This window comes from Aphelocoma coerulescens, chromosome 2, assembly GCF_041296385.1.
Source record: "Aphelocoma coerulescens isolate FSJ_1873_10779 chromosome 2, UR_Acoe_1.0, whole genome shotgun sequence".
Lineage (NCBI taxonomy): Eukaryota > Metazoa > Chordata > Aves > Passeriformes > Corvidae > Aphelocoma > Aphelocoma coerulescens.
Window position 1 is genome coordinate 124906713 of NC_091015.1, and position 22357 is coordinate 124929069.

At 43.5% G+C, this 22357-nt stretch overlaps 1 protein-coding gene across 5 annotated transcripts in view; it reads left to right on the plus strand.

Annotated features, from left to right (window-relative positions):
- MAPRE2 (microtubule associated protein RP/EB family member 2) overlaps positions 1-22357 on the plus strand; it is a 98740-nt gene that overhangs the window by 31090 nt on the left and 45293 nt on the right. Inside the window, exon 1 of one of the 5 annotated variants that reach the window (XM_069004705.1) lies at positions 10160-10359. The exons of 3 other annotated variants lie outside the window; for them this stretch is intronic. In XM_069004705.1, the coding sequence (XP_068860806.1) occupies positions 10241-10359 (119 nt within the window). In that variant the 5' untranslated portion in view covers positions 10160-10240. Of the gene's footprint in view, positions 1-10159; positions 10360-22357 lie in introns of those variants that run through there. One more of the 5 variants, XM_069004708.1, reaches the window with a different exon arrangement.

The following is a 22357-nucleotide window of genomic DNA, read 5'->3' on the forward strand; positions in this document are numbered from 1 at the left end:
GTGGGAGTCACTGGCGATGCACAGCACACTAATGAGGTCAGGTGGAAGCAACATTTAAGTTGTTCTTACAGTAGAATTGTTCCTTGTAATAATGGCTTCTTCGACCTTCTTAGACACTTGTTTAGCACTAGGTCAAGTATGAGAAGGCCGCTGTTGTGGACAATGCTATTGTGTTACAATAGAAGGTGGCAAAATTAGAGGTTTTCAGGTCTTGGGACCTAGTAATTTGTTGCACTCAAATCCAAATGTTGTAATCACCAGTAGCATCTTGCATGTCTGCTCCTACTTGAACCTGGAGCAGGCACAGAAACAGGCATTTGGTGGGAGGTGCAAGGGGGCACAGGGGCAAAGTCAGTGGCATCTGGCTTGAGCCTTAAAAGCCTCAGCTGGAGATCTGCCACCAAAGTGTGCACAGTTGCCACCCGTGTTAAAAATCCTCTCTGAGTGATGAGACGGGCCAGGTACATGTCATGGGTACCACTTATTGTGGGGAGCAGCAGTTTTAAGTCTCATCAGTACCCGTTCCTCATAGAAGGAAGCTGGCAGAGCCCCCATATTCAGGTTTATGCAGTGGCTTCCATTAGAGCTTCATCCTCTTACAAAAGGGCTGTATTTGGCGCACACCACTAATGACCTGAGCTGGATGCATGGGATAAATGTCTTCTGAACAGCGCTACGGGAAACTGCCCTTACATCATGTTGTAGGTTTTTAAACAGATAACTAATTCCTGTCTTGTGTCTGTATAAAAGAACAATATTGACTGTGCTCAAGTATTTTCAGACTTGATCTGATTTCATAGCTACGATCGTTTTTGTGTAATGTAAGAGGCTTCACATAATCACTCTTTTAAATCTACAGCTTATGTTTGACAAGTGGGTCATTGGTTAATGGAAGCAAGTAAATCCAGCTGTTTATCTTTTCAGTGGGATCGTGCACTTTCTGTATGCTCTTGTCTGCTCAGAATGTACATTTTTAATGGCCCTCCCTCTATTTTAGAGTAGGGGCGTGAGCTTTACATTATATTTCATTTCTTCCCTACATTCAAATAAAATATAGTCACAGTATTACTTCTGCTGGTATCCCACCTGATCCACAAATTTGTGGCGGCAGTTGTGGTACTGTTAATTTAATTACTATTTGTGATTTTTTAAAAAATTATTAATTTGACTTCATGAGGAAAATTTACTGTTGTACACTGTTTAAAAATGTTCTTGCTTCTTTATTTCTCCTACCCAAACCCCCAATATTTCTGTGTGTTGCTCTCAACAGATGCACCTTCCACTAAAGCAGACCAGCAGGAGCTTTCTCCCAGCTAGCTTTAACTCTTAACATTTTTTGGGTAATTTGAAATTTCAGGGTTTCAGAAATTGCTATGTAAGCCTTCTGCAGGGTCCCAGCATCTAAATAAAGCACTTGCAGCACTAGGTTAATAAAGTGCTCAAAGTATTAATGGAAACTTAGTCTAATAGGTCAAGCTCCAAAAGTCCTCTTAGGGAATGTCTGTCAGCAACATAATTTTCGTGACACAGTTTTCAAGTATTCTAATTTTTTTTCAATTCAGACTACTAATATAAGTGTAACATGATTAAAGCTGTCTATGAAAATTATTTTTCCTCTGCATTTGAAAGCTATTTTATTAATAAAGACTTAGCATAAACACTAAGATGATAATGAGCATTGACTTGCCAGGGAAAAGAGTCTGTTTTCCATCAATAAGTGAGAAAACTAAAACTTTCAGATTGGTAAGGGTATTGTGTTAAGTAGCAATTAAGTTATACTCACAGAACACTTTCTTGCTCCCAAATGCTCTAGTACTTGCAAACAGAAACTATTACTTTAGAAGTGTGTTACAGGTCTAAATTCTTAACAGCAAGTTAAAAAGCATGTGTGTAAGAAACTCTCAGAAAATAAAGAGCAGAATTCCTCAGATGCTTGCATTTGGCCGGGAAGGAGCCTGAAATAGCTGAAAGCAAGTCTATTTTTCTATGGGAAGACAAACATCTGTTTAAAAATGTTGTGTGCAATACATGTATTTGCTCTAGCCCAAAGAGGAGGCACTCCCTGATTTCTCTTCGAGCTAGAGATCACAAGCAAATCCTTGGCAACCTAGTTTTTCACAGGTGCTGAGATGCCTCAGGGATTTCAGCTCTTTGGTGTGTTAATGGCAGCAATGTGTCACACGAGGTGTGTGAATCCTGGCTGTGATGCAGCCTTTAAATACAGGTGTCACTTCTTGGGGTGGCTGCATGTGAAGGTGCATGCAGCTCAGCAGGCAAGTACTGCAGCCCATTCCTCTTGGCCGGGATGAAATGAGGCGTAATTAGCTAATGACAATATGTTAGCTGGACAGTGAGTATGCTGGGGACTTGTCTGAGGGAAGGAAACCAATTTGACCTAGGTCCCCTGTAGGTGGCTGAGGAAGGAAAGTGGAAATTGCCCAAGCCTACAAAGGATTATGTCTGACAAAGGAAGAGTGGGGAAGAATGGGAGAAGGAACAATGGAGAAACCTCAGGTGTGGAAGAAATCCTGAGATAAAAAGGAGGAGGCACTCATTAGTTATAGCAATGGAGAAGAGGGATTGGATTTGCTTAGCTGCAGAGCTGGAAGTACTGAGAAGATTAGAAAGCAACCTGTGGAAGAAAGGATGGAGATGCACCACAGTGGTGCTGAGGATGAAGCTTGCACAGACTTGTGACAGTAAGTGTCTTGAGGAAGCTGGTCATAATAGCAGGGCCCGTTTCTGTGCTTGTAAAATGAGGAAAGCTGACAGAAATCAGTTTTTGTTAAATGTTATGAATGTCCCAGAAAAAAACCAATTACCAGGAGAAGGGGGAAGGTTGCATACAAACAGAAAAGCACACCACTTTCTGTGCAACTTCTTGGCATTTGCTGATTTGATGGGCAACGAGACACCTTGGCTCTGAAAGAGAATGATTTGTGGTGCAGTGTAGGGTCCTGAGAAAACGTATTTTGCAGCAGGGCAATGGGTTCTTGGGCTGGGGTTTGCAATCACAGAAACACACACACTACTGAATGACTAGGCAGTGTGATTTTGATCCTGGTCAGGCGTGAATGTGCTCTGTATTTCTTTCACATTAGCTAGGGCATGTAATACTGTTTATGTTGGCTTTTTGCTGGGTGTGGGAGGAGAGACACTTAATTAACAGTTTCCTGGGACAAAGTAACCCTTTCAAATCCTGGTTTGTAAAGTCTTTGTCAGCTGGTTGAAACATTGTTGATCCAGTAAAATTTAATAGACCATCTGCTGGAATCATTACTTTCTTGTGCCAGCCTTCTCTCTTCCTCTTTAGCAGTGGTGAGCATCTTGGGCAGGTCGGACAGGTCTGTAGCAAAAGACTGAAACGCCTTCAAAGTGTATTGCTAACATTTTCAGTGCAGAGCAGTAAGAACATACATCAGAGATGGAGACTGTCCACTCCCACCTGATTTTATCATCTTTTTACCTTTTTCCAGACACCCTTCCTGAGCCCCAAGAGAGCCAAAGATTCCTCAACAGCTGAAAATAAGTAAATAAATGCTAGGCTTAGTCTCTCACATTTCCAAGCCCTTCCAGGCTTTTGCCGTTTATAACTTGTTTTACTGGTTTTGTTTAAGATACGAATGTCTGAAGCTCTGACTTTTCCCAGTTGTAACAGTCATAAACTGTACTGTGTGGAGACATGAAAACCCAAATCCTTCTCTTCTAGAACACTAATCATTTAATTCAAATTCTGTCATCCTCTGAAAAAATGTAGGAATCCAGATTACCTGAGCATTTTTGATGTTTTTACTTTTGGCTTCCCATAGTCTTTGCATCTGAACTCTGACAAAACAAGCCTAGAAAACTAGTTAACACCTCAGTGCTAATGGAAGTGGTAATGGTACATCTAGAACAGCTCCAGCCAAACAATTCCATGTAAATGCATGTAAATGAGCCATGAGTCATTCTCCAGTCTCAATTCCTTTCAACCAGTATTAAGGACACAGGAATCCTTACTCAAAGCATTTATTGATCACAGCCTCCATTTACGGGTTTTTAAATGAGAGCTGCTCCACAAGGTGTGTCTGAAACTCTCCTTTAGCCCAGTGGTTATCACTGAAAACGAATGCAACAGACACTAAAGAATTCCAAATTTTGGGTTAGTCTGGAGTTAATGGAAGTAAAAATTTCTTCTCTTTGGAACCATTCCTCACTGAAGTATTTCCTGCTCTCACGGGAGCTTTTTGTTATGTAGAAAGTACTGGATAAAAATGTTCTGGCTATTTGGTGTGAACTTCTTATGTTTTAAGTAAGGAATCCTTTGATGTATAGGGAAGAATGCTTCTTTCTAAATAGGAATTTGGGGAGTTTATTCTTTAAAGCAGCTGGATTTAGCTAATTGGATTTAATAAATGTGCACTAAACCAATTTATTAATTTTAATCTAAGAATTAATATTAGAAGTACACAACTTAAAATATTTTATTCCAGGTTTTTTGGAATCCTGTTCCTGTGAATGTAAGCCCTTGTTTTGTAGACAGTATTTGAATCTTGAATTAATCCTTTGATTTCTATTTGATTCCTACAGTAACTATAAAAGGTAACTGCAGTCTTTCTGAAGGAAAATACCCACAGACTGTGGCTCTACAAGATGTCTCTTTAGCAATCAATTCATGCACTAATGGTCAGATTGGATTTGCAACTCGTAAGACCAAATTTTCAAGTATGCTTAGCAGACAAAGACTCCAAAATTTATTTTACACTTCCTCACAGGCACAGAACACTTCTTAAAATGTTAAATGTGAGCTCTGAAATATAAATATGTCTGTATATTTAAAAATAGACTTGAATTACCTCATAGGGATGTGGTCCATGCACATTGTGTAATTGGGACAGCCCTCTCTTTTTTGTTTTTTTTTTTTTTCCCCCTCTTTATCTCTGTCTCTCCAGGGAAGGCAAATAATCAAACTTGTTTAAAGTGGCAACCAGAATCCCCAAGGGTGGGAAGCTCATTCTTTGTCTACAGGATGTCTGGAGTGATAAGTAACTGTTTTAATACAACTCATGCAGTGTTTCTTTGTCGTGACAAAATTATCATTTGCTGTTTGGCATAGTGAGTTTAAATGCCTAGAAATACAAGGTATAGAATGAGGTACCGGGACGGAGGTGGGACAATTTATTCAGTGCTGTGTAAACAAAGTCTATAAAGTTACAGTTTTGAATTTTCACCTGAAGCGATTTTATGCCACATTGCCTTCCTTTGGGTTGATCAGTGCTGTTGACAGTATGTCAGCAAAACAGAAAACATGAGTTCTGCATAGCCCAGGTCAGCTTGAAACTTACCGTGCACCACATCATGTCTGATACATGTTTGCTGTGTTAGTAACACTGCTGTTGCTGATCCCTTTATGGGTGTTTCTGTGTGATACGTTGTCGTCGCAGGTTAGAACTGTGCTCTAGTTTAGGCTGGCACCAGCCAGTGCTCTCTAATAGACATTCAGTTGCAGATACCTCACTTGTACTTCTCACAGATAACATGCAAATCTGATCTCCTAAATCTTCTGTTCCTAATCTACTAAATACAACTTTAGAAATTAGGCTGATTGTGATGCAGCCTAATTAAGTATGCTCATGGTTATACCCATCTTACTGAATCTCCTCTTGCTGGTAATAAAGTATGTCAATGTACCTTAATGAATTGGGACTTCCTTGAACAACCAAAATGTGCCCAAGACTTAACAGAGTGGCTTCTTTTAGCTCTTCCAAAACTTTCTTCCTGATTTGCTTTATTCACTTATTTTCAAATTTAAACACTGTTGGCCAACTCCTTCAGGAGAAAGAGCCTGTTTCTGCATGAGTTTCTGATAAACACAGGCACACGAGTGCTAGAATTAACTTATTTTAATCTACAGTGTGTAAATCTGTGGCTTTACAGAATTCTGTTAATCTTTGTTGTGATAAAAAAAGACTATGACAATAATTAAATTAGGAAAGCAGACTACATTGCTCCAGACTGTTGCTTTCCAAAAGTTATTGCTACCTTCCAACTGTTTTCTGAAATCTAATCAAAGGGGTTTTTTCCCCACTGGAAAAAACTGCACTTGTGACAATAATGTTCATTAAATTCCTCAGAAAAGTGATGTCCATGGCCCAAAATAATTATATTTACATGGTGTTTGCTGCAGTTTGTAGCTGGGCTGTATTCTGAGAAGAGTCCAAGCAATATCACACTGACTCCTTTAGAGCTTGAACGGGAACAGAGATGTCAGAGATGAGGGATTCTCGCTGGCCACTGTAGGGTTAAATGTGTTTTTCTTAGTCTCACTCCCTATTGCTTCCACCACCTGAAGTTATCCAAGCAGTGGGGAATTTCTGCAATCATTAATTGTATTTATAGTTTGGCTATGTCACATGAAATACTCCCTAAAACTGTGTGTGTGTTTTTTTTAATCCCCTTACAAATGTATCAGCAGAAGTCTCTAGCCTGGCCATCACCTCTGCTGTCAGAGGCTGTACATTGATTGCTTCTCATCAGCATTAAAATATTTATAATTTATTTCCACATTAACTGCCTAATATAAAATTCTGGGTCGAGTGTGCCTGAGGTCTTTCTAATGCTGCATCTTGGGCTTTTAGAGGATTTTACTCTCAGGCACTATAAATTAGCCTGTATAGCCTTTCTACTGCAGTAAGTGAGACTTAGAGCAAGTAAAGAGAGAGGAACTGAGAACAAAAGCTCTGAAGAAGAAGGAGCAACCAGATTTTGGAGAACGATGTTTAGGCCTGTTCTAGTGTTCTCTCTACCTGGTTCACCATGGCAGAAATCAAAGTACTGGAATGCATTTGATGTGGTAGGGTGATGCTTTTTGCATCAGCAGTACACCTGGGACTTGCTGTGTGGCTAGCATGGCACGGGAGCATGTGGTCCTGAGAGGATGTGACATCTCCATCCTTGAAGATTTTCAAGATTTGGATTGATTAAGATCATGTCACCAAATGTGACCTGATCTCATATTGGTGATGATCCCGCTCCAAGTGGGAGATTGGACTGGATGACCTCCATAGGTCCCTTTCAGCCATTGCCTCTGTGGTCTCAGTGCTGAAGATCTATTACATCAGGTTTTGTAATTCCACCCTTCAGAGTAAATTGCTTTCCTGGCTCTGTGCTTTGCTTAGTCTGCACATCACTTGTGAGTACCAGATTTTGGTACTTTCAGCATACCACAGGTGGAGCTTTTTATCAACACCGAAGCTGACCTTTCCTTCTTCAGATCAATTCTCTATTGGTGTGCCTAGTGCATGTAAAAATCTATAAAGGTAGCACAGATGGATGGACACCTAATAACAGCAACAAGTTTCCTCTTTCTTTGAGACCTCTTAGCTTAGAATGATGGAAGTGGGAAGAAGATGCTGGGGATTTCCAGCACATAGAGATAGGAGTTGTGATTGTGGGCCACGTGGTGCCCAGAAACAGAGATGTAAGTAGAGGGAAGGCTGTGCATATGTAATCCATATTGCACCCAGAGCCCCCTGAGCTGCTAGATCCGCTGAAGCCCACTGAAATGTGTGCTTTCTGAAAACCAGTACCAAGCTTCTTTTTCCATAAAAGTAAGGTACTGTGCTGAGGCAGCATGGGTTTTTGTGACCTTGAGTCCTAATGCAGAGGCAAGAAGAGGTCTGAAGCAAAGCTGTCATGCTCTCCTCACCTGCACTTCTCTTCTATACTTTTGTTGGTACATGTTTTAAACAGTTTTGGGGACTTCAATAAAGAAGCTTCTGTTCTTTGCCACTGGTGAAGAAATAAAAATGTTTTTACAAGTTAGGGTTGCACAGTGTTTTACTGCTTGCTGCCTTGCAGAGCAGGTAGGGTTATGTCTGGCAGATAAAGACCTGCTATTGATTATTTTTATATTCTGTCACCACATAGCATTTCTGGCTTCTCCATGTCCTTGAGTGTTACTAAGATGCTTACTGGCCTTTTTAACAGAATGTTTTTTGTTGCTTGTTTTGAAAAAGGCTTAAAGGTACCTTCCTCCAATTACCAGATGAATGAAACATTTTTCAGTGAAGTGTGCCAATTGCAAATGTCCATAGATTGGTTACTGAAAGATAAGTTTGAGTGTGTTTGAAAACCTGGCAGAAAGAATAAGTAAGATCCCCTGTCTTGATGTTCAGAGGACAATGGCAAATTGGCAGACTAACTTGAGCCTTGTTAGAGATTGTTCTAAAATGTGTGTTAATGTATACATCTGATTTAAATCCAAGGATGTTCTCAGCAGTCCAAGTGTTGTGCAGTTGGTGCTGTTGATTGTATTCACCTTATAAGCTCTCTGTGAGTGGTCTGTATTATGAATACAATCATGTAAACTAAACTTTCAGTGAAGTGTCATTTCAGTCTGAAAGGTTAGGTAAAAATTAGTTAAAATTTCAGTAAGTCGCTGTCTTTGTGCAGAAAAAAATCTGGGGTAGAAACCTGATCAAACTCATACTTCAGAACTTCTGAGTTAAAATATCAGCATATGTCTCTGAGAACACATTAGAAATACTCACATGGCTTTTGTTTGACCTACCATCTTAAAATTATTTTTAAAAGAGTGTTGGATTTGGGGGCATGTATTTTTTAAGATGTTAATAGATCAGCTCAAATACTTTGCATCTAACAGCCTTGAGGTCATACAGATCTGTTTAGAGACTGTGCCTTATAGCCTCCGCCCCCCGCCCTTGTTGGTTTCTGCTTAGAGAAAACAATTTGTAAACAGCTGGATAGTATGTTTTTGTACTGTGGCAGAAGTGTGGGTTTTGATGCACTATTGGGACATGAGGGTAGGTTTTGACCACAGCGAAGTTCAGATCTGCTCCTTAGGATGACCAGCACCGATCTGTGATAATGTCAAACTTTGAAGCATGTTGCTATTTAGGCAAGGGGAGATATGCAGAAATCATGGAGCTTTGCAGAAGGAAATGGACTGGGGAGGATGCAAAAACCCTTCTAGAAGAAGGGGAAGAAGAGAAGGAGGGTTGTGTGATTGGTGATGCTACCAGTGCCAGAAGTTCAGTGCTACTGCCTTGGCAGGTCTCTTCCCTTCTTGTTTCTGATCCAAGCAAGATTTTAAAGGATGTACCATCAAATGTTTTTTCTGTGGAAGCCTGAGAGCAGGAGAATGCTGGAAATGTGCAATACAGCTTGACAGATGTCGTGCTGTGCTCTCCAGTGAAGTTGTAAGCAGGGATACAGAGCTTGGTGACTTGAACATCCTGGTGTTTGGGGTGGAAATGCAGGCGGAGTAGCAGACACAGGAACCGGGAAAAAAAGAGCATAAAATAACTTACACCTTCGTGTGCTGTTTTATTACTAGGAGTCCATTATTTCTTACATCTTGTAGTTTCATGTCACTTAATATTTATGCACTTTTAAAAAATAAAGTGTTTACGATATGAAACACAAAACGCACTCCATGATTCTTGCGAGCTGCAGCCCGTGCAGGCGGGCTTTGTGCGGCGGGGATGGCCATAGCCCCCGGCACACCCGCACCGGGGGAAGATGCTGGGGAGAGCTGGGCGGTGTTCGCTGCTGCGGCTCGGCGCTGTGTAACCGAGCAGCCCGGCGTGGGAGCTCCTGCAAAAGAAGGAGCCTGAGCGCGGTAGCTCCCTGGTGTGGGGAAAAGGCGGACGATGCTGAGGTACCGGGGCACGGAGGGTGATGATGAAGCATCGGGCTTCGAGGTCTCGGCTGGTCTCGTACAAGCCGGGCGCACACGCGGCTGTCACAGGCGGCGGTGGGCAGGGGCACGGCGCGGTCCCCACGGGAGAGGCGGCGTTTCTGTGCCGCCCACGGGTGCAGGGACAGGCGCGGGGGCGGCGGGACCGCCGTGCGCGGCCGGGGCGTGTGTGGGGGTGCCCCGGCGCTTTGTGTGTGCCTGCGCCGGGCGGGGGCCGCCGGAACGCTCGGGCCGTTCCGCCGCGGGGGCCGGCGGCTGCCCCGCACTCCCGGGGCGAGCGGCTCTTTGTGTGGGGGCGCGGGGCGGGGCGGGCCCCTCTCTCTCCCTTCCCTCCCTTCCCTCCCCGCCGCCGTCCCCGGGCGCAGCGCGGCGCCGGCCGGTTGCCATGGCGAGGGGCGGTCACGTGTGGCGGCGGCGGGGGCTGACGCGCGGCGGGGCGGGGCGGGCGGGCGGCAGAGTCGCGGCTGCCGCCACCTTCCGCACACCAGCAGCAGCAGCAGCGGCAGCAGCTCGGGGCTCTGCGGAGCGGCGGGAGCGCCAATGCCCGGACCGACCCAAGCCCTGTCCCCAAATGGCGAGAACAACAACGACATCATCCAGGATAACGGGACCATCATCCCCTTCAGGAAGCACACGGTGCGGGGGGAGCGCTCCTACAGGTACTGCGGGGGCGCTGCGGCGGCGCGGGGGGCGGTTGCATAAGGCGGGCGGGCTGCAGCCCCCTCCTCTCGCCCCGGCCCCGCATTGTCCGGCTGCGGAGCGCTCGGGGGATAGGCGGGATGCGTGCGGGGCTCGCCGCGCCCGGGCAGAAGAAAGGCGGTTAAAAATGATAATTAAAAAAAAAAAAAAAAAAAAAAAAAAAGAGGTGGAGAGGGGGAAATAAAAAGGAGGGAAAGAACGCCCCCCTCGCGGGCAGCCAGCTCCCCTTGGAAAAGAGCCGCAGCACCTCGCTGCGGATCTCGGAGGGAGGCGGCGCCGTGCGGGAGGCGGCGGCCGCGGATGGCGGGGCGCGGGCAGCCCCTGCCCGGCCGGGAGAGCCGCACCGGGCACGGGGCACCGGGCACCGGGCAGTGCCCGCCCCCCGCACGCCGGTGTGGGGGTGGCAGCCGCCCCCCGCTCGTCGGGGCGGGGGTGACAGTTCCCGCGGTGCCTGCGCGGGGGAGGGCGGCTCCATCCCCGCCCCCCGCTCCTCGCCAGCCCCATTTTGTGTTTATTTATCGTCTCTCATTTGGGGGGGACACCCGTCTTTTGTCGCAGTTGTAGGCATTTTTGATGAATGGTTTGGCATGCGGTGCTGGCAGCGCTTCTGCATTAACATCTCTGACAATATGTTCCGGCAGATAAGCTCATTAAAATTGTTTGCATTGTTTGATAAGGGTCGCGGCGCAGCCCGGAACGCAACTGGTTTGATGTGCTCCTTGCTGCCGACTCGAAGGGCGATAATACGGCCGGTGGCTCCTTATGTCAATATACAGTTATTTTAAATGCTCCCTGGATGACAGCAAGCAGTGCCTCTGCAGAGTACACGCCCCTCAAAGCTGATTTTCAAGCAGCAGGAAATGATGCTGCTCTCAAATATCTGACTAAAGTGGCGAGTTGTAAGCTCGATTACACGAAAACAAACGTGGATGGCTTGGCTTGTTTGTCTGAAGAAAATCAGAGTATTTTTTCTTCTGCTGAGGAATAACGGAGCTGCCACCGGCATAGCTGGCCATTAATAACCTTAACAGTGAATCTCATTGTTGATAACACACTGACGGGTGAGCGTGAAAGGCGTCGGAGATCCCAGTGTGCGGTTTGCTTGAATTGCAAAAAATTTAGTCGGTGTCTCTCTCTGAATCTCCTTGTACTTCATGCACTGGAACCCCAGTGCACGCATTTAGCACAAAGTAGCAAAATTGCTTTTTTAAGGACCTATTTCTACTTGCAGAAAGCCTGGAGCTCTCACTTCTTTCTTATGTCTAAATTTCAGCTGAGCAGTACAAGATTCTGTTTTAGGGGAAAGCTGTATTTCCATCTTGCACCTAAGCAGAAATATGAAGTAGATTTGAAATGCCATGCATCTACCTTTAGTTATTCTGACATGGTACCACTGATTGCTGTCTCACTTGTTTCCTTCAGAAGGGTTCTTTTGAAAACCTCCGTGAAGTGGGGTTTTCCATTCTTTTTCAGTAGGTTTGTATGTTTTTCTGCAGTCATCAACAAGTCAGTTTTCTTGTCCTTTTGCCTGTCATATCATACACTGAACTATGTCTAGAAAAGACATTTTGTGAGGCTGCTGTGTTCAGCACATGATGACAGGAATAACTATATCACTTGCCCAGTTTTCCAGAAATTGTGAAGTTACTCTGCATCTGAATAGCCTTTTCTCCAGAGAAGTGCTCCTTAGTCCTTTAGGGATTTGTATCCATTTCTATCCCTCTCTAGAGCAATATAAAGGAATACAAAACTACTAATGCTAATGTTGCATGTTATTTTTGGGCAGTAAATAAGTAATTCAGTTCAATATATTTCAGAAATAAACTTTAATGCACAAATAAAAATTTCCACTGGGGAATTCTATTTAGGTTATTTTTTTTTCCTTTTGGAAACTTACCCTGTTCTGCAGAGTCATAACACCCATATCTGTTGATTTCTCCCTTTCTCCGGGGGAGAAAATGATGCTTAACTTGCTTCCATCTGTAGGTAAAATACTTCAGGAAGGAAATGTCAAGCATAACAGAAGAGAAACATTACAGAAAATACGTGAAAACTGCAGTGAAGCTTCTCCTTGATACTGGAAAAATAGCTTTCAACTTCCATGACAACCTTTAGTAGCTAGGCACGTTTGGTCCTTGTTCAGTGTGAGTGGCAGCAGGAGATCACTGGGTACAACAGATAAATTCCATCAGTTTAGTGCCTGCTGCCACACTGGACTGTCGGTGTCATTCCAGACTTACGGAGCAGCTTGTAGGACCTCACCATATGACACATCAAGTTGCTATGCCTCTGATTGTTGGCCTGGGTTGTTCCATCTAGGAATATGGAATAAATATGTCATTACACACACCCTGGAGGTTGACATCAGATGAGCAGTTGTACAAAGCTAAAACACTTCTGCGTCCTGCAGCTTTGCTCTCAAGTTAGCCTGCATCTGCCATGTGTATAGAGGTTCAGTATTTGCTTTCAGTCCTTCTTTCCTGTAGTAACAGAAATGATTTCTCATTTTACAACTTTTAACATGTTCTGTTTCATAAATATTTTAAAACAGAAGTAGTCTTACCTGACCAGAAAGTTTGTATTGATCAGATTGGATACTCTCAGACCTAAGAAACAACTTTGCTATTTCTAATACCAGGTTTTACCAAATATTTGATATCCACCTCCTGAAGAAGATTTAAAAGCAACTACAGGTTATACCTTTTTACAGACTAGGAAGCTGACATGGAAGGAGCTGCTGTAAGTTATATGCTGAGCTGAGGATGCAGCAGGGAATTGAACCTATACCACGATTCCCAGCCATGTGCTATGTATGCAAAGCCACAAATAGTTTTCTCAAGTCTTCCAAAGGACATATTATATTTTGCAGACTGGGACATACAGGCCCAAGGTGTTAAGTTTCTCAGCCAGATTTACTTAGCTGGTAAATGGAAACCAGGCACTTTGGCATAAAATTTAGTCACAGGGTGATGTTACCTTTTGGAGTTAATAACTGTAATCAATCTGTATTGCTCAAGTGAAATGCTGTTTCATGTACTTCAGGTCAGGAGACTGTTGAAAATTTGTTTGGTACTGAGGTATCTTTCTGTTGGCCCAAAGTAGACTTGGGGTCTTTTCTGAAGCAATGAAGAGTAGCATTAACATTTAATGATAGTTTTACTTCCGTGTTCAAAGATGGCTGAAAAAATTCAATGAGAAACAAAATCAACAGCTGTGTGGAGATTTTTTTTTTAAATAGGGCACGTTTGCAGTGCTTTTTTTGCCAGACTCCAGGCATCCTGTGTGGTTGATCAGCTCATCATATTTTTAAAAGCTAAAGTATTAAGAGTGAATACTTGTAGGTTCAAATGGCATACCTAGTCTAAACCACCCTGGTCCTAAAGAGACAAACTGTCGTACCTTCCTTTGCAGGATACTGTGCTTAACTTCTGCTTTGTGTGTTTCTAGAAAAATGGTTTTCTGGGCCTTCGTTCCCTGGCTATATTTAGTTTTATACCCAGAACTTGCATGAAGCAGAGGGGAAGGGGCCAACTTCCTGATTATTTTTCTTCAAATCACTAAGCTAAAAGGAAAGAGTACTTTTGTTTTAGTTTTTATCTATGAGTGTATACCTTTTTAATGTTACCTGTTTTAAGTATTTGTTTTTCCTAAGTGTTGTCTTCATTCTAGAAATCATTGTGTAAGCAGTGAGTCACGGTGTTGTGCATAATAATGAAAGCTAGACAGCAGTGGTGATTTCCTCACTCACTGCTGGAATAAGTTGTGGGGTGTTACAGAGCATAGTGGGCTGCCTTTTACAGTAGTATGGGCTGATAACTTCCATGCTGAAAGTCAAGATGTACATTGTAGCAAAATCTGTTCTGGTCTTTGCCTTCCGAACTCCCAGTGAATTGCCGGATGCAGGCTGGCCCTGGGCAGCAGAGAGCATCCTTCCCTCGGCAGGACCTGCCCCTGTCTCTGGTGACTCTGTGCCTTCCACATGTGTGCCTTTACTCAGGGTTCAAAGGGAGACCTGTTGCTTCGCCTTACTGTGGGCAGAAGGAATTTATTGCTCTTAAATTAGGTTCCACTGAATATGGTAAACAGGTAGATACACTGGAGTAAAAAAAAAAAAATTGTGTTGAAAAAATTAATATATTAAGGCCCAAGCTTGCTGAGAACTGGGAAGATGATACAGAGTAAAAGCAGTGAGTTGTCTTCTCACTTCACAGTACAGATAGGCGTGACTTCTGAAACTGTAAATGCCAGTCAAAGCAAATGCTATTAAATATATTAGTAAGTGAATCTTTATTTTCAGAGGCATCTGCTCTTGACCTAGCAGCTGCATTGCAGATTATGAGAATTTTGCCCTAGATTTCACTGAAAGCAGGAAAAAGGCAATAACAAATGTTTGAAAAAACCAGCAACAAACTAATATAAATTACACCCCATAAATTTGGCTTGTGTTTTTCTAAAAGTTGTAGTTGTGATAACCCCCTTGTCTGCCAAGCATCTGGATTGCAACAAGATAGTTACTGCAGGGAGAAGACCATCCTGATGACTTAGAGCCAACAGCTTACTAGCCAGCATTAAAGAGGGACTATTCAGAAATCTTTCTTTGGTTCCTGTCAGGTTAGGTACCCTCTATTTTCTCTTCTTTCACTTTCATAAAGCTGTCTTCCTATTGCTGCCACTGCTGTTCTTCTTTAATCTTGTTTTCTGATTAGGGAGTACTCTGCCTAGAGAGAGCTGTTTCGGTGAGTATCTTCTGCTGGGCAGGTCCAGCTCTCAAAAAGCAAAGGGTGAAACTATCTGAAGATAACTTGGAATCACATGTGAGTGCATGTAAATGTCTCTGAGGGGGTAGGAGGATGACTCTGCTCAATACTGCATGAGTAGTTTGAAACCTCGATAGTCCCTGCCTGCATTATTGGGGTATTTCTGTTGAACTGGATTTAGATCTTCCTTGAAGGAAATACCTTCACAGTGTTTTGAGGGTTGGGGTTATTTGTTTAAATCAGGGGCTAAGATGGAGGTAGCTTTTTGGGGAGTGGGGAGAGAGGAGAGAAAACACTGCACAGACAGCCCAGTTTGTGTAAGGAAATGGAGGTAATTTTCAGACAGCACGAACTTCTCAGCTTACACCCAAGTGCTCTCACCAAAAAGGTCTGAGAGTGCCTAATTTGCACCCAGCCTCCGTGGGTTTCAGAAACATCCTGTAGGTGGGAGGCTGCGTTCTGGTTTTTGTTGTGTGATGTGGTTTTTTTTAAACTACCTTGTTGAGCTGCATAGCAACAGCAATGTGTTTTTGGCATATTAAAAGAAAAAGGAGCAAGTTTGGGACACACGAGAACTGAACCTGATGCTGGCACTTCCAGAAACAGACATTTTGGCTTCTGCCTAGTGTCTTCAATCTAGTCTTCCTGGAAAACAGGCACTGAAAAATATGCTGCATTGTGAAAGAAAGGTGATTTGGAGGTGGGGCTGTACAGCAAGGGACCTTGATTAAAGCTGTTTCTTTGGCTCGTTTGAGGGAGGTGCAGTTATCTCATCTGGACCACAGGAATGTTATTCCAGGGGGCATACCTGGACTAACCTTTTGTGATATAAAACTTGTTTTGGGAGGCAGTAAGAAAAGAAAATGTGTGGTAGGTCTACATTTCAAGCCTTGGCATTTGAATGTGTGACTCTTTAAAAATATCTTCAGAGGTTTTGGGGTTTAGTGGGGAGGTTAGTTTAATTTGACAGTCTCTCCTTCCTCATGCCCAAAGCTAATTATAGCAAAGGCTTGGTAAGGAAGCAGATGAATAGTGTGCCAGCTTTTCATTTTGGAAGTGCAACTTTCAGCCTTTGATAATTGAAAACGAGTGGTCTCGCCACATCTGTTCTCAATCACGCCAACCACCGAGTGGGATGGCACGAAGGCCGTAGCGCGGTGGCAGCAGCCGCGAGACTCGCGCTGCACCGGGACAGCGTTTGGCTGCTTGCATCCTCCTCGCTCCCTGAATCCTGGCCTCCAGCTAGCAGCACTGTTCGCTCACTTCCAGGATCAGGGCTAGGGAATGTAAATGGAAAACATCCGTGTTTCTTCTGTGGATGGTGTTAGCTGTGCACTGCGTAGCTGTTTGGATCTTGCTCAGATCTCTGCTGCCTGACTCACCGATAAAGCATCTTCTTCATATTGTTTCATTACAATTAGGTGGGATGGGAAAGGGAATACCAGCTACAGAAGTTTACTAAACATGCCTTTAACTGTTGGGGTTTAAAAAGAGTGGGTTTTTCTTTTATTTTTAGTACAAATCTACTGTCTTTGTGCTATGAAGTATTTCATTCATTTCATTCAAAATTGAAACCTTGCCTGCAATATTTTGACAAAAGTTTGTCTAGTTTTCTAGTGGTATACTAAGTTATTAAATATTTTGTAGAGAAGGCTCTGTATTCTGAAAGCACACCCATTAAATGTCTCAGTTTAGCCACTCATAATTTCTTGTTTCCCATGGAGCCCCATGATTAGTGAAGGGTGCTTTTGTGTTAAATGTGGTTTTTTGCTATGCTATCCAAACAGGAAGTGTAAACATTCATCAGTGAATCAAGACTTAAGGATGTAGCTTCCGTAGGAAATCCTACAACTGTGCCAAATTATTCTGCCTGGAGAGAAATATGCCATGCAGGTTGTATTGTTGATCTTCTGGCCTTGTGTGTGACCACCTTGCATTGTTTTGTTTCAGAGGCTTAATTTTCAATATTATGTTTCTTGGCAACTTGGAATCCTGAGATGGACCTTAGTGGAACCCTTAGTGAGATCTGTGCACTTCAGTTTTATCTTTTAGGAGCAACTCAAGTGAATTTTCCCCCTTAGAGCAGGGCTCCTTAGTACCATACAGAATTCCTACCCAAGCAGCTGTAATTATTCAGAGATGCACATGAATGCAAATTCCTTCCTGTCACTCTGGAATGCAGTGTTGATGCTCAGAAGGGCTTGCTGGCAGTATGTATTAAACAATTTTGGGGGAATGAAAATTCATTTTAGGCAAATCTTACACAGTTGTTATGCTTCGCTTCTTAAGGTTAATCTCTGTGGAGCTAGTCCAGTAATATCAGGAATAGGAAGCACTGAAATATTTGAAGTAGAATACCCATTTGTTTTGCTTATGGATTCAGTGTTACACAAATCATAGCTTGTTAAAATAACTATAGAATCTATGAGTAATTGTTTGTATGGAAGTGGAACACATAACCCAGTGATATGGAAGTCCCATGGGAGCTTGTGTATACAGAAAGACCATGGTGTGTAGGAGTGCTGAGAGCAGGGAAGCAGTGGTAATTGGTTGGATAGAAGGGATACATTTTCCCAAAAGGACAGCATTCAGTTGTAATTAGTCATTCTGTTGGAAACCTTGTTATGCAGAATGATGTTCGTTATATTTCACTGAATTGAATTGTTTGGGGTCCATATCACTGCTTGCCCATAATAATGTTTCAGAGTTATACATGAGGTAGATTCTGAATCAGGGTCTGAAAACACTGTTTTCAGTCAACACATTTGTGTTGTGGTAGTTGTCAGATTCAAGGAGGCATAAGGAATATTCTCTTTTTACTTTTTTATTTCATTTAATATATCTGCAATGAAGACAGGCTGAGAGACCTGGGGTTACTCAGCCTGGAGAAGAGAAGGCTCCGGGGAGACCTTAGAACAACCTTCCAGTACCTACAGGGGCCTGCAAGAGAGCTGGAGAGGGACTTTTTGCAAGGGTATGCAGTGATAAGATAAGGGGCAATTGCTTCAAACTGGGAGTATGTTTAGATTAGGTATTAAGAAGAAATTCTTTACTGTGGGGTGGTGAGACACTGAAACATGTTGCTCAGAGAAGTTGTGGATGCCCCGTTTCTGGAAATGTTTGGGACTTGGTTGCATGGGGCTTTGAGCAGCCTGGTCTAATGGAAGGTGTTTCTGCCCAAGGCAGAGGGGCTGGAACTATATGATCTTTAAGGTCTCTTCCAACCCAAACCATTTCGTTATCCTGCGTATTTCTGTCTGCAGAGGTTTGGCTCTCTAGTGCACGTTTATAATCTGTGGTTCCCAAGTGTGGAATGAGTTCCACAGCAGCAGGGATGCTGTAGAACTGCCTTGTCTCCCAAGCAGCTCTATTTTTAATATGGTGAGGTGTTTTTTTCCACTACCACATTGTGCACAGTTGTTCCTGAAGGGTTACACAGTATGGACCTGGTGGTGCTGGTGAACAAGATGAACATGAGTCAGCAGTGTGCTCTTGCAGGGAAGAAGGCCAAGCCCATGCTGGGCTGCATTGGCAGGCATGTAGCCAGCAGCTCCAGGGAAGTGATTTTTCCCCTCTGGTGCTTCTGAGACCACATCTCACATACTGTGTCTGAGCCTGGCCTCTCCACTTTGAGAGAAACAGTGACATACTGAAGTGAGTGTGGCAGGATGCTCAGGGGGCTGGAGCTTGTGACCTGTGTTTGGTCAGTCTGGATGGGAGCTATCTCAGGAGAGGGGAAGATCTCATTGTCTAGTGGGAGACTGTGTGTGAAGAAGATGGAGCCAGGTTCTTCTGAGGTGCCTGGGGAAAGGATGAGAGGAATGGCAGTCAGCAGCTGCAGCAGTACGAAGTACTTTAGATATTGGGAGAAATGTTTATGCAGTAGGGACAGTCAAACACCAGAAGTTACCCAGAGGGGCTGTGGAATATCTGTCCTGGGAGGGTCTTGAAACTGAGACAAGATGGGATCACCGGCAGCCTTCTCTTGCTGTCTCTGCAGTGACTGGGAGGCTGGAGCAGCTCTCTCTGGAGTTCCCTGCCTACCTGAGTCACTTTATGATCCCATTCTGTAACTCTAATAAACATAAACAGCTCGTGACTTAAAAAACAAAGTAAAGAAATCACATGCTTTAAAGATGAAAGGAATATCATCTGGCAACAACTTTTTTACTCCCATGGAGGTGAAATCAGCCTTGCCATCAAAGGTTTCAAATGGAAAAGAAAAATATGTGTATGCAGTCTCAGTATGACTTCATCAATATCAAATGTTTTCTAGTTTAATTCTTGCAAAAGCTGTACTGCTACAGCTGCAGTATATTAATTCACATTCATATAATTTCATATTGCATTCTCTAAATCGCTGGGAGCAACTTCTGCAGTTTAGTATCTAGGGCTGATCAAAAGTTTGTAAGACACAGCAGAGCAAAGGGATAGTTTTGCTGTGTCATAAAATTAATTATGTACATTGCAATTAAAGATCATGTCTTGAAGTTAATAGCTGATAAATTGCTTGCTCTGCTTTTGAGGAATGTTAGCTTTTTTCATGCAGAAAATATTAGCATTATTGATAAGTTGAATCTGCAGAAAATGTTTTAACGATGAGCACAGTTCTTAAACTGTGTCAGATGTCTGCTTAGTTTGATGTGCTTTTTACAGGGAGTGGTGCAAAACTGTCTTGTCGCATGGCCTGCAGCAACACTGAGAGGGTTGCAGGAACTAAATATTCACACTGAGCCCAGATTACCTTCCTAACTGCACTTATATGTAGTTGAAGGCAATTCAAGCAATAAACTTTTTTCTTCCTTGTTTATTGTGAGAGTTGCACTTGGTAATGTCACTGTTTTCCAGCTGGAAGCAATACACGTTAGGAATTGACCTCAAGATATTCCATGAAAGGAGGCCAAATCCTATTAAACAGTACATCTATGCTTCTCTTAGCTTAAGGTGCACGGCTTTACTGGGGCTTGTAGATAAAGACTGTTGTAGCTAATTCAGTTTCTACAATCACAGTTACATCAAAGCAGTGAGCACCATCTAAAGAACATTATTTAGAAAACAAAGCTTTGGGGATTTCCCCCTTTAGACAGGCAGAAGATGCTAAAAGTTAAAATCTGTCTGAAAATGCCAGTTTCACAGACCTTCAAAGACCAACATTGTTGAAAAAAAAGGTTTTGGGGAAGCTTTAGATGATGCTGGTAGACTCACCAATTGTGTTGGTACTGCAACAATGGTAAAATCAGTCTGTGGTTACTGGCACACAGCAAGAATAATATGTTACATAAATCACAGATGGTTGAGCTAGAATGTTCCTACAGGGCAATTTACTTCATGAAGGATTAGTGAATTCTAGTTTTAGTTGCTCCAAAATTAATTCAGCAGTTAAGCAATTGCACTTGGAAGTTCAGCCCTGTTCTAGATAGTACTTGGTAGGATTACTTCTTAAGATCTGTGATTTACTGGTAGTATGTTGAGCACCAGAATAATTTAAGAGTGCTTCTTTGTCTGTTATGGTATTAACTCATGAGAACAAGAGAAGAGATCAAATTACTTTGGTATCCAAACCCAAAATAAAGTGCTGTGGCTGGTAGTCTTAACACTTGAAGTCTGGATAATATTAAAAATGGTTTGTAGGGAGTTTGTAATAAGCCAAAGACAGGAATATTTATTTGTGCCTATATCAACAACACTGGAAATGTCAGAACTCCAAGATTTATTATTATTATCATGATCATTTTGAGTCTAGCTTTCACCAGTGGTTGAGAGAGAAGAGGGAGAGAGGTTGGCCTCAGAGCGTAGTAAAAAGCTCTGCAGTGTGTTGGTGCAGTGGTCTGCAGAGGCAGTGCTGCAGGGGACTTTCAGCTGGTTATCATCACAGATGTTGTCTGGAGCATGGTCCTGCATTCCCAGCAGAAAGCCTGGTGCTTTTCCTTTTCCCCAAATGGTAGCAGAGCTGTGATAGCACTGGGAACCCTGGGCAACCGTACTAAAGCTTAATACTTTTGTTGCAAAAATATGCAGCCGTGTTTTAGAGAGTGATGCACCAGTGAAAGCAGCTAGCATGGTTGCCTGTTGCTTCATCTGTTGTCACATGCTTGTTTACAACTTCAGGGCTTAAAATAAATGTTGCCTTATACCCCTGATCAGTGCCATCACCTTCCTGCCAGGATGACTTGTTCAGGGGTGGAGTGGGGCTGGCTGCCTGGCTGGTATCTCAGCAGCTCTGTCGTGCAGGCTGTGCTCTGGCACCTTTGCCCATGGGTCCTGGGATGCTTGCGTGAGTGGTTGCTGTGCTGTTTCTTGACCCTTACTTGGTACCACTCCAGGAACAGTCAAAGTGAAGGTGGCCTTAGAAAGCCACTTAAAAAGGGCCTTGTTCTCTGCAGGAACAGAGAGTTGGACTTGATGATCCTTGGTGGGCACCTCCCAACACATTATGTCCTGTGATTCTAACATATATGTATATTAAGGTTAGAATAAATGTTGGAATGCATAAATCAGTGTGTATCTACACTTGTTTTTGATGTAGGAGAGAGAAGAGTTGATGCATGACAAAGTCCTTGTGCTCCATCCCATAGTGCATCATTTGTGAGTGGGAAAGCTGCATTGTAGTCCCTCCTTAGCTAGTGCAAGAGGTTTCCCATGGGAGTGCTCTCCTCCTTAGCTTCGCCTGCCTTGGACAGCCAGGGTATTTTAAGTGTACTGCAATCTCTTTGTTAGGAAACGGCAGCTCTATCCTCCTGTTTTCCCTTCTACCCAGACTTGTCCTCTTCTGAAACCCATGGATGCTCTGTGCCTGTCTCCTGCTGAGTCACTGCCTCTCTTGCCTGGCTCTGCGGGGTTGTGAGGCACTTGGAGGCTGCTCAGGCCCCCCCGTCAGGAGGGCTGTATAGTATTACAAAATCTCATTTGCCATTAGGTTATGCTTGGAGTAAATCAGCGTGTTACTTTAGCCTTTCACCTCGGAATGTATACATGCCGGAGAGGAGGAGGGGGGCAGCGCAACCCCGGATAGGTTAAAACTAAATTCATTTGGTGACTTCATCTGTCTCTAGTTGGATCTCATCCCTGCTGAAACTCCCAAGCCTGCCCGCAGCGTTTTCTGGACTTAAAAGGCGGAAATGGCAGGAGCCGGGAGCAGCCGGGCTGGCAGAGCTGTCGCTGGGCTGCAGCGTGGCTGCTGTCCTGCTGCGTTCTGCCTCTG